Source organism: Oncorhynchus tshawytscha, linkage group LG01, assembly GCF_018296145.1.
Source record: "Oncorhynchus tshawytscha isolate Ot180627B linkage group LG01, Otsh_v2.0, whole genome shotgun sequence".
NCBI classification, from domain to species: domain Eukaryota; kingdom Metazoa; phylum Chordata; class Actinopteri; order Salmoniformes; family Salmonidae; genus Oncorhynchus; species Oncorhynchus tshawytscha.
In genome coordinates this window covers 50,186,328-50,198,641 of record NC_056429.1, presented here as the reverse complement: position 1 = coordinate 50,198,641, position 12,314 = coordinate 50,186,328, and the positions used below count along the sequence as shown (strand labels likewise).

At 41.6% G+C, this 12,314-nt stretch overlaps 1 protein-coding gene across 2 annotated transcripts in view; it reads right to left on the bottom strand.

Annotated features, from left to right (window-relative positions):
- The window catches only part of LOC112252587 (BCL2 associated athanogene 3), a 6,564-nt gene extending 555 nt beyond the window's left edge, over positions 1 to 6,009 (bottom strand). The window contains exons 1-4 of one of the 2 annotated variants that reach the window (XM_024423935.2): positions 5,751 to 6,009; positions 2,408 to 2,746; positions 1,838 to 2,203; positions 1 to 1,435 (exon numbers count right to left, since the gene is read on the bottom strand). The exon at positions 1 to 1,435 is cut by the window's left edge and continues 555 nt beyond it. In XM_024423935.2, the coding sequence (XP_024279703.1) occupies positions 659 to 1,435; positions 1,838 to 2,203; positions 2,408 to 2,746; positions 5,751 to 5,945 (1,677 nt within the window). In that variant the 5' untranslated portion in view covers positions 5,946 to 6,009 and the 3' untranslated portion in view covers positions 1 to 658. The remainder of the gene's footprint in view (positions 1,436 to 1,837; positions 2,204 to 2,407; positions 2,747 to 5,750) is intronic. The other variant, XM_024423947.2, reaches the window with a different exon arrangement.
- Between the last annotated feature and the right edge of the window lie 6,305 nt (positions 6,010 to 12,314).

The window sequence follows — 12,314 nt, the reverse complement described above, 5'->3', positions numbered from 1 at the left end:
GAAGATTCTTCCCTTTAAGTGGCTCTTTGTCACCTGAGGCCCAAAAATAAATACTTTTCTCTGACTGAATCATTAACATTTATCCCATTTCTTCATATGGAATCTGAGGTAAATATTGTTTCTCGAAGTAGTGGATTAGAACTAAGAGGGAAATATTAGGCATCTCTAACAATAGCAACTGAAGCCCTTTCTTAGAGAGATGTAGCCTTCTCTATACATACCAACCAGTGTTCTTATTGAATATGTACTGAACAACTTTACAACAACCACGTCACATGGTCCAAAGGCAACAACATATATGTACTTTTTAAAATTTAAATAAGCTATTTTCATAGTATTTTCCTATATGGATGGATAAAGGCCTCTTAGATCATCTCCATTTTGTATGTGTCTTTAACACACTGAACATGACAATGTTCTTGCAAAAAGACATTGGCACGGCAAAAGGCAACAACAGTGGCTAAACATAATTGCACTCAGCTACCACCATCACATATGTGGTGAATACCAGAAAATACCAACACTGGAAATTAAGCAAACATGCATCTTATAGTTCATATGTGATATCTGCCATAGAAAGGGGGGTATTGGGAGCAGCCTATTTCCATGTCATATTTGATGACGTTTCTCTTCATTCTTCGCCATAATAAAGCAGTCATTATGAGATCTCCCTGGCCATCTCCACATTCGCTTGGCTGATCGTACTAGGCTGCTCTCCACTCTGTGGCGGGCTCTCGCCCTCCATCGAGGACGCACTGACTGGCTCCGATGGCCGCTCATCCAGCATCTCCAGTGCATCCAGTATGGTCTGGACACTCCGGACTCCGTCACGTCGCGCCTGTCGCACATCCACACGCCCCTCTGGGTCCACTGAGTCCAATGCCAAAAGCTCTTTGGTCAACAGCTCCTCCAGCAGCAAGTACCTCTTATCGTTCTTCTTTCCATCAAAGCATTTCACCTCTTGCTCCAGTTTCGCCACTCTCTCCACTATCTTTTGTACTTTAGCCAAGCCTGGGTGACACTGAGCGGCGGACTCGTTTTCTGCTGTTGTGGAAGGGACCTCCTGTGGAGCAGGAGCATCCACTGGCTCCTGGGCTTCTGGTTTTGGGGGCATCTGGACTGTGAGGTTTGCTGTCTGTTTCGGCTGCGGCTGTGGCTGTGGTTGTGGTTGTTGTTGGTACTGTTCAGGTTGTTGGTATTTTTCTGGCTTTTGATACTGTTGTGGTTGTTGGTACTGTTCAGATTGTTGGTATTGTTGTGGCTGTTGGTATTGTTGTGGCTGCTGTGGCTGTTGTGGTCGTTGTGACATCTGTGGTTGTTGAAGCTGCTGTGTGTCAGCCTCTCTCTGCACTGTTTGGGGATACTGAGAGATCTCCTGCTCTATTCTGTGGGGTGATTCTCTCTGTGGGACATGGTGGTGGTGGTGGACCTGGACCTGGGGAAGAAAGAAGGAATTATTTGCATGTTGCCATTTATTGTCATGAATCTTGACCTGGAGGTAGCTCTGCAGAGTGGTCACTAACTAGCACAGCTACAAAAGTTATATCATCTGATTTTATACCTAACCTTAAAACCACATTGCTAACCCTAACCTTAAATGTTTACGATATAGACCATTTTGAAATTGCAGCTGGCCTATCTAGCGGAAATCACTCAGTTCTACCTCTTGGGCAAGATTCATGACAATAAATGTCAACCTGCTAATTATTTATCAGGAATAATGTCAAATTTGCTATTCTGGCATTTATGGCTATGTACATATATTATACGTTTTATATAGATGAATCCTAATGATATTGGACTGGCAATAGGTGAAGCGAAGATGGAAAAAAGGTACCTGTGGTCTCTCTGTAATGACCTGTGCACTGAGGGGAGACTGGCTCCTCATATGCGGAGGGATATGGATGCCGGCAGTCTCACGGTGCTGGGGAAGCACGCTCGGGGAGGGGGAGGCACGGTCCCGGGAAGAAGGCGTGGGCCCATGATGACCGCTCCAGTCCTCTGGTTGTAGGTGGTGGAAGGAGGGCTGGAGCTCTGAGTAAGCCGGAAAGCGCTGGGTGTAGAGAGTGGAGTTGACAGGGGCTTGTTGTGGGTGACCTCCGGCCCTCTCATGGATCACTGGGATGGGGATGTAACCTGCCTGGAGGCCTGTGCTGCTGGGTCGTGGGGGCTGGTGGAGGGGGTGGCCCAAAGGAATGAAAGTCTAGCATGAATCAGAGGAAGTACAATTGTATATTCAATATTACAAGTAGCTCTAGAAGTAGCTGGAGGTTTAGTTTGATTCCGACATCAAACACCTGCATTTAACTACAACTTTCTCTGCAAATCCTCCAATGACATCAATCTATGATTAAAGCAAATGGTAAGAGTTAATGCGTAGTAATCTCATTAGCTAAATCAATCTCACCTCAGGTCCTTGTGAACTAGGTGAACAGGACATGTAGGGCTCAGGGGTAGTGCTCTCGGAGGGACCCTGCAAAGGAGATCTAGGCCTGCAGTGGAGCGTCGGGGTGGGGGAGGGTGTCCGCCCGTCTGCTCGTACAGTTTGCAGAGCAGTCGGCTGAATGTACGGGAAACATTGGTGTTGCTGTTGCTGACGGATGTCTCCGCCTTCATGGCAGACTGGGATTGGGATGTAACCCTGACGGAGGGTGGGGTGCTTCATGTCTCTCACGAAGGCCTTCTGCATCTCCTGAGGACTCTGCTCTGGGGGCACACTGGGGCCATTTTGAGACAGCTGGCTGACCTGAAGAAGAAAAAAAGTCTGAATTAATACATATCTAAGACATGCAAATAAGTATGTGAGTGAAACCCTAGCCCCAGAGGCAAGCAATTACTGCCAATCCATCATAAAATGTGTTTTCTATGAGGGAATGATGTCCAACATCCCGGAAAGGTTTGCTATTTTTTACAAACTAAGACCATTGGGCTATTAAAATTAAATTGAGATTGATTGAAAAGAGCCATTTGCTAGAGGCTGAAACAAATATGTCTGCTCTGGAATCTGCTCTGGTATCTATAAGCAAAAAGCATTCGGTACATTGTGAAATATCCCTGGGAGATAAAAAGAAAAGTATCACTTCTCTGACCACTTGGAAGAGGAAACTACCCTCTTGGGGAGGGGGAGGGGGGGAGGTGCTATTTAGAACCAAAAAAGGGTTCTTCAGCTGTGCCCATAAGAGAACCCTTTGAATAACCCTTTTTGGTACCAGGAAGAACCATTTTGGATTCCATGTAGAACCCTTTCCACAGAGGGTTCTCTTCTAAATGAAACCCAAAAAGGTTCTACCTGGAACCAAAAAGGATTCTGCTATGGGGACAGCCGAAGAACCCTTTTGGAACCGTTTTTTTCTAAGAGTGTAGTTCTTATCCAATTGCAAGTATGTGCCTGTCAGAAGAAGCAAGCCATCACTACATGTGGGTATGTAGGCTCTGCATTTGTTGGTTTGCTAGGCAGTGTTTACTATCATAAAACATAACAAATCATAGTTGTCTCATGTCCTCACATGCATGTTGATCATAATTCACAGTGGAGACAAAAAAAACTCCATGATGCTGTCTTGGTGATCACCAGGACAACCAATTAAGCAGTCAACTGTCAGAGTGAGACACCTGACTGTGACAGCAGGGAACAGTATCTCTGTGATATCACTACATGATCAGTTTTGGGATTAATCCTAGAAGCGTGCCAGTGGCCATCGAAGGTGAGCATTTGCCCACTGACGTCGGTTACGATTCCGAACTGCAGACGGGTCAACACCCTGGTGCGGACGACGAGCACGCAGATGAGCTTCCCTAAGACGGTTTCTGACAGTTTGTGCAGAAATTCTTCAGTTGTGCAAACCCACAGTTTCATGGCTAGTCTCAGACGATCCCACAGGTGAAGAAGCCAGAGGTGGAGGTCCTGGGCTGGTGTGGTTACACGTGGTCTGCGGTTGTGAGGCCGGTTGGACGTACTGCCAAATTCTCAAAAACGACGTTGGAGGCATGCCAATTGCACGCTCCCTCAAAACTTGGAGATATCTGTGGCATTGTGTTGTGTGACAAAACTGCACATTTTAGAGTGGTCTTTTATTGTCCTCAGCACAAGGTGCACCTTTATAATGATCATGCTGTTTAATCCGCTTCTTGATATGCCACCGCTGTCATGTGGATGGATTATCTTGGAAATTCTCACTAACAGGCATGTAAAAAAATGTGTGCATAAAATTTGAGAGAAATAAGCTTTTTGTGCGGTTGGAACACTTCTGGGATCTTTTATTTCAGCTCATGAAACATGGGACCAACACTACATCTTCCGTTTATATATTTGTTCAATGTAAGTCCACACAGTTTGATACGACAAAGACAAAAGTTTGTCCACAAGACTGTCGGCCCATTGGACTCACTGTATTGGAACAGTCTCAAGCTGCCATGACTATGTAATAACAAAATTGCTGTATATTGCATGGTAATAAGAATTACAATTAAATATGACTTAAGAGTGATGTGTGGGGTATATTCTACCTTTTCTTTACATCGTTCCTTGACTCTTTTATATACAACAAAAGTAGTTATGACACAGCCAATAGCTCTGAACGACCCTTTGCCCTCTGCCATTTTGGCAAGGTCTCTGTGCACTGCCAGCATTGCACCAATTTTATCCCCTGACAGCTGTCTTTCCAGCAGATTCTTAGTGACACTAACTTCGGACAGAATGTGTTGATCTTCCTAATGCAAGACGCCAACTGGCAGCCTAGGGTCTGCTCCTCCAACCCTTCAACATTTAAAGTTGACACATAGTACTTCTGCACAGTTCAATGGTGTAAAAACATGTCAACAAATTCAGCGATTTGTTAATTTAATGTAGGTTTCTTGGAGCTGTTATATATGGGTGGGTGATGAACACCTTCAAATCCCTTGTAAGGGAAAGTTTTAGTAAAAAAAGGTGCTATCTAAAAACCTAAATGGGTTCTTTGGCTGTCCTGGTAGAAGAACCCTTTGAAGAACCCCTTTTGATCCCAGGTAGATCCCATTTGAGTTCATTATTGAACCCTACACACAACCCTTTTCTACATGGAACCCAAAATAATTCTATCTGGAACCAAAAAGGGTTATCCTATGTGGGGACAGCCAAATAACCCCTATTTTCTAAGAGTGTAAGAAATATGAACAAATGCAGTCTGTAGTCTGCTTGGCCTAATAGGCATTAAATAAACATTATGGAAATGATCACACTCAAAGGCATGGCTTTACATATGACTGTGCGTCATCAACAAACCTGCCAGCTTAGATCATAACACAATATCATAGCCTTTTACAACAGCCGTTGCTCAGCTTAGACCATAACACAAGAACATAGCCGTTTATAACAGCTATTGCTATTGTTAGTTAACCCGATATAATGCATGTGGGAGAGAGCTGGAGCCTACAATAGACAGCATTCCATTGCGTTGGCGTATATTAAGTCTTAGCAGAGACAATTTGTAGCCCATGTTTTTAAAGTAAATAAAAATTTATAGAAGCATAGCCTACTATAAATAGAATATGCCCACTCTGTCTCCCCTATAATATAAGCCAGTGCGTATCAGAAGCGGTGACCATCATTATTAACCACTGAAGCGCTTGATCGACGACCGTGCCATATATTAGAGAGATTGTGTTGTCTGCCATGCTGTCAAGCAGACATGACATTTCACTCCAACTTTGAATATATATCACACGAGCCCTCCCACGGTACACATCATGTTACTACACATCCATGATCCTACCTTTTTGGAATCGTGTCTTGGGTCATTCCAGCTTGTTTTGCGATTAATGTGATCCACAAAAAAATGCCATCCTGTCTGTGGGTCAATTTTTATTTCCCATCCTGGCGGTAGAGGATCGTTATTATTGACCATGTCTACCATTGGTGACTGTGTGTTCATGCTGCTCAAACTCCTTGATCCTTTATACCGTGCCATTTTATTCAGTCAATGGACCCTTTAAAGATTCCGCACGGTGACGTGTGGGAGATGGGGCTGGAAGTTTCTCGAAATAAATAGCACGGTCAATGTTGCGTAAAAGTTGCAAGTGTGTCTCGAGATTCAAGGGGTTCCAGCCTGACTGTAAGGCGACTGGCATTTCAGTCAGGAAACTCAAAGTTCTGTTTGTATGTATCCTTCACACGTGGTGGCTATAATGTATGCAGCTCAGATGGTGGCTACAGTTACAAATGTATCGTCGGTCAATGTTGATTAATGTAACGTTATAATTGACATATATACACTACCTGTCAAACGTTTTAGAACACCTATTCATTCAAGGGTTTTTCTTTACTAATTATTCTACAATGTAGAAAAGAGTAAAGACATCAAAACTTTGAAATAACACACATGGAATCATCTAGTAACCAAAAAAACAAACATATTTTAGATTTGAGATTCTTCAAAGTAGCAACTCTGCCTTGATGACAGCTTTGCACACTTGGCATTCTCTCAACCAGTTTCAATGCGGACCTCCCATGTGGTGCAGTGGTCTAAGGCAAAGAAAGAAAAGGACATATCTCAGACTGGCCAATGAAAAGAAAAGACTAAGATGGGCAAAATAACACCGACACTGGACAGAGGAAGATTAATTGTCAATGACACTTTTTCAATCTTCCTCTGTCCAGTGTCTATGTTCTTTGCCCATATTAATCTTTTCTTTTTATTGGCCAGTCTGAGATATGTTTTTCTTTGCAACTCTGCCTAGAAGACCGAAGACCAGCATCGTGGAGTCACCTCTTCATTGTTGACATTGAGACTTGTGTTATGCAGGTACTATTTAATGAAGCTGGCAGTTGAGGACTTGTGAGGAGTCTGTTTCTCAAACTAGTCACTCTAATGTGCTTGTCTTCTTGCTCAGTTGTGCACCAGGGTGAGTTTCAGGAGAAAGTTCTTTGTTTCTGGCCACTTTGAGCCTGTATTCAAACCCACAAATGCTGATGCTGCAGATACTCAACTAGTCTAAAGAAGGCCAGTTTAATTGCTTCTTTAATCAGAACAACAGTTTCAGCTGTAATAACATAATTGCAAAAGGGTTTTCTAATGATCTATTTGCCTTTTAAAATGATAAACTTGGATTAGCTAACACAACGTCCCATTGGAACACAGGAGTGATGGTCGCTGATAATGGGCCTCTGTACGCCTATGTAGATATTCCATCAGAAATCAGCCGTTTCCAGCTACAATAGTCATTTACAACATTAACAATATCTACACTGTATTTGATCAATTTTAGGTTATTTTAATGGGCAAAAAAATTTGCTTTTCTTTCAAAAACAAGGACATTTGTAAGTGACCACAAATTGGCTTCAATTAAGCGCCGTCCACAGGGTATAACATGGCGCTGCAAAAATGGAGTGATAGACTTCCTTCTTCAAGATCCTTTATACCTTGCACAAATCTCCCACTTTACCACCACCAAAGCACCTCCAGACCACATTGCTTCCACCATCCTTGACAGATGGCGTCAAGTACTCCTCCAGCATCTTTTTATTTTTCTGTGTCTCAAATATGCTATTCTTTGTGATCCAAACACCTCAAACTTAGATTGAAAAAAAGTGTCATTGACAATTAATCTAAGTTTGAGGTGTTTGGATCACAAAGAATAGCATATTTGAGACACAGAAAAAATAAAAAGATGCTGGAGGAGTACTTGACGCCATCTGTCAAGGATGGTGGAAGCAATGTGGTCTGGAGGTGCTTTGGTGGTGGTAAAGTGGGAGATTTGTGCAAGGTATAAAGGATCTTGAAGAAGGAAGTCTATCACTCCATTTTTGCAGCGCCATGTTATACCCTGTGGACGGCGCTTAATTGAAGCCAATTTGTGGTCACTTACAAATGTCCTTGTTTTTGAAAGAAAAGCAAATTTTTTTGCCCATTAAAATAACCTAAAATTGATCAAATACAGTGTAGATATTGTTAATGTTGTAAATGACTATTGTAGCTGGAAACGGCTGATTTCTGATGGAATATCTACATAGGCGTACAGAGGCCCATTATCAGCGACCATCACTCCTGTGTTCCAATGGGACGTTGTGTTAGCTAATCCAAGTTTATCATTTTAAAAGGCAAATAGATCATTAGAAAACCCTTTTGCAATTATGTTATTACAGCTGAAACTGTTGTTCTGATTAAAGAAGCAATTAAACTGGCCTTCTTTAGACTAGTTGAGTATCTGCAGCATCAGCATTTGTGGGTTTGAATACAGGCTCAAAGTGGCCAGAAACAAAGAACTTTCTCCTGAAACTCACCCTGGTGCACAACTGAGCAAGAAGACAAGCACATTAGAGTGACTAGTTTGAGAAACAGACTCCTCACAAGTCCTCAACTGCCAGCTTCATTAAATAGTACCTGCATAACACAAGTCTCAACGTCAACAATGAAGAGGTGACTCCACGATGCTGGTCTTCGGTCTTCTAGGCAGAGTTGCAAAGAAAAAACATATCTCAGACTGGCCAATAAAAAGAAAAGATTAATATGGGCAAAAGAACATAGACACTGGACAGAGGAAGATTGGAAAAAAAGTGTTATGAACAGACAAATCTAAGTTTGAGGTGGAAAACAAGGAAGCCTTTTGACTGGTAGTGTGTATATATATATATATATATATTTATGTTTTCCACCTCAAACTTAGATTTAGATAAAACTTAACTTAGATATGTGTGTATATATATATATATATATATATATATATATATATCTATCTATACACATATCTAAGTTAAGTTTTATCTAAATCTAAGTTTGAAAAAATAGCGATACATGAAATAACTAAATAAAAACAACAAATGAAACGTGAAAACCTATTTGGTGAACACTACACAGAGACAGGAACAATCACCCACAAAATACACAGTAAAACCCAGGCTACCTAAATATGGTTCCCAATCAGAGACAACGAGAATCACCTGACTCTGATTGAGAACCGCCTCAGGCAGCCAAGCCTATGCTAGACACACCCCTAATCAGCCACAATCCCAATGCCTACAAAAACCCCAATACGACAACACAATAAACCCATGTCACACCCTGGCCTGAACAAATAATTAAAGAAAACACAAAATACGAAGACCAAGGCGTGACAGTATGTGTGTATATATATATATATATATATATATATATACACATATACACACACACACACACACACACACATACTGTCATATACACATACTGTCACGCCTTGGTCTTCGTATTTTGTGTTTTCTTTAATTATTTGTTCACCAGATAGGCTGTAATTAGGTTTTCACGTTTCGTTTGTTGTTTTTGTATTTATTTAGTTATTTCATGTATCGCTATTTTTTCATTAAAGAACATGAGTAACCACCACGCTGCATTTTGGTCTGACTCTCCTTCAACAGACGAACGCCGTTACACATACATACACACTACCGGTCAAACGTTTTAGAACACCTACTCATTCAAGGGTTTTCCTTAACTTGGAATATTTTTATAGAATAATAGTGAAGACATCGAAACTATGAAATAACACATATGGATCATGTAGTAACCAAAAAAGTGTTAAAAAAATCAAAATATATTTTAGATTCTTCAAAGTAGCCACCCTTTGAATTGATGATTGATTTGATTTAATGAATTGATTTTGCACACTATTGGCATTGTCTCAACCAGCTTCACCTAGAATGCTTTTCCAAACGTCTTTAAGGGGTTCTCACATATGCTGAGCACTTGTTGGCTGCTTTTCCTTCACTCTGTGGTCCAACTCATTTTTTATTTTATTCTTTATTTAACCAGGTAGGCTAGTTGAGAACATGTTCTCATTTACAACTGCGACCTGGCCAAGATAAAGCAAAGCAGTGCATCACAAACAACAACACAGAGTTACACATAGAATAAACATACATACAGTCAATAATACAATAGAAAAAAGTATATAAACAGTGTGTGCAAATGAGGTAGGACAAGGGAGGTAAGGCAATAAATAGGCCATAGTGCCTAAATTACAATATAGCAATTAAACAATGGAGTGGTAGATGTGCAGAAGATGAATGTGCAAGTAGAGATACTGGGGTGCAAAGGAGCAAAATAAATAAGATAAATAACAGTATAGGGATGACGTAGTTGGATGGGCTATTTACAGATGGGCTAAGTACAGGTGCAGTGATCTTTGAGCTGTTCTGACAGCTGGTGCTTAATGTTAGTGAGGGAGATATGAGTCTCCAGCTTCAGTGATTTTTGCAGTTCGTTCTAGTCATTGGCAGCAGAGAACTGGAAGGGAAGGCAGCCAAAGGAGGAATCGGCTTTGGGGGTACCCAGTAAAATATACCTGCTGGAGCGCGTGCTACGGGTGGGTGCTGCTATGGTGACCAGTGAGCTGAGATAAGGTGGTAGCAAGGTAGCAAAGACTTATAGATGACCTGGAGCCAGTGGGTTTGGCGACGAATATGAAGTGAGGGCCAGCCAACGAGCGCATACAGGTCACAGTGGTGGGTAGTATATGGGGCTTTGGTGACAAAACGGATGGCACTGTGATAGACTGCATCCAATTTGCTGAGTAGAGTGTTGCAGGCTATTTTGTAAATGACACCGCCGAAGTCAAGGATCGGTAGGATAGTCAGTTTTACGAGGGTATGTTTGGCAGCATGAGTGAAGGATGTGAAATAGGAAGCCGATTCTGGTTTTAATTTTGGATTGGAGATGCTTAACGTGAGTCTGGAATGAGAATTTACAGTCTAACCAGACACCTAGAATATGTGGACAACTACAAATACCTAAGTGAGAACCATCCAGAGTAGTGATGCTGGACGGTCGGGCAGGTGTGGGCAGCGATCGGTTGGAGAGCATGCATTTAGTTTTACTTGTATTTAAGAGCAGTTGGAGGACACGAAAGAAGAGTTGTATGGCATTGAAGATTGTCTAGAGGTTAGTTAACAGTGTCCAAAGAAGGGCCAGAAATATACAGAATGGTGTCGTCTGCGTAGAGGTGGCTCAGAGAAGCCCCAGCAGCCAGAGCGACATCCCAAATCATCTCAATTGGTTTGAGGTCATTTGATTGGAGGCCAGGTCATCTGATGCAGCACTCCATCACTCTCCTTCTTGGTCAAATAGCCCTTACATAGCCTGGAAGTGTGTTTGGATCATTGTCCTGTTGAAAAACAAATGATAGTGGGACTAAGTGCAAACCAGATGGGATGGTGAATCGTTGCAGAATGCTGTGGTAGCCATGCTGGTTAAGTGTGCATTGAATTCTAAATAATTAACTGACAGTGTCACTAGCAAAGCACCATCACACCTCCTCCATGCTTTACGGTGGGAACCACACATACAGAGATCATCTGTTCACCTACTGTGCGTCTCACAAAGACAGTGGTTGGAACCAAAAATCTCAAATTTGGACTCATCAGACCAAAAGACAGATTTCCACTGCAATTTCTGAGGCTGGTAACTCTAATGAACGTATCCTCCGCAGCAGAGGTAACTCTTGGTCTTCCTTTCTTGTGGCGGTCCTCATGAGAGCCAGTTTCATCATAGTGCTGAATGTTTTTTTTTGACTGCACTTGAAGGAACTTTCAAAGTTCTTGAAATTATCCATATTGACTGACCTTCATGTCTTAAAGTATTGATGGGCTGTCGTTTCTCTTTGCTTATTTGAGCTGTTCTTGCTTGGACTTGGTCTTTAACCAAAAAGGGCTATCTTCTGTATACCACCCCTACCTTGTCACAACACAACTGATTGGCTCAAAAGCATTAAGAAAGAAATTCCACAAATTAACAAGGCACACCTGTTAATTGAACTGCATTCCAGGTGACTACCTCATGGGGCTATCAGGTGGTGCAGTGGTCTAAGGCACTGCATCTCAGTGCTAGATGTGTCGCTACAGACACCCTTGCTCAAATCCAGGTTGTATCACAACTGGATGTGATTGGGAGTCCCATAGGGTTGTGCACAATTGGCCCAGCGTCATCTGTGTTTGGTCAGTGTGGGCTGTCATTGTAAACAAGAATTTGTTCTTAACTGACTTGCCTAGTTACATTTAATTAAAAATACATTTTTAAAAAGCTGATTGAGAAAATGCCAAAGATGTCATCAAGGCAAAAAAGAATCTCAAATATAAAATATATGTTTATTTGTTTAAGATTCCATGTGTTATTTCATAGTTTTGATGTCTTCACTATTATTCTACAATTTTGAAAATAGTTCAAATAAAGAATGAGTTGAATGAGTAGTCCAAACGTTTGACTGTCACTGTGTGTATATATATATATATATATATAGGACATCAAATACTGTAAAAATCAGCAGGGAATGAGCTCAAAGTAGTTTTAATTTAGAAAATCTATTCCCAG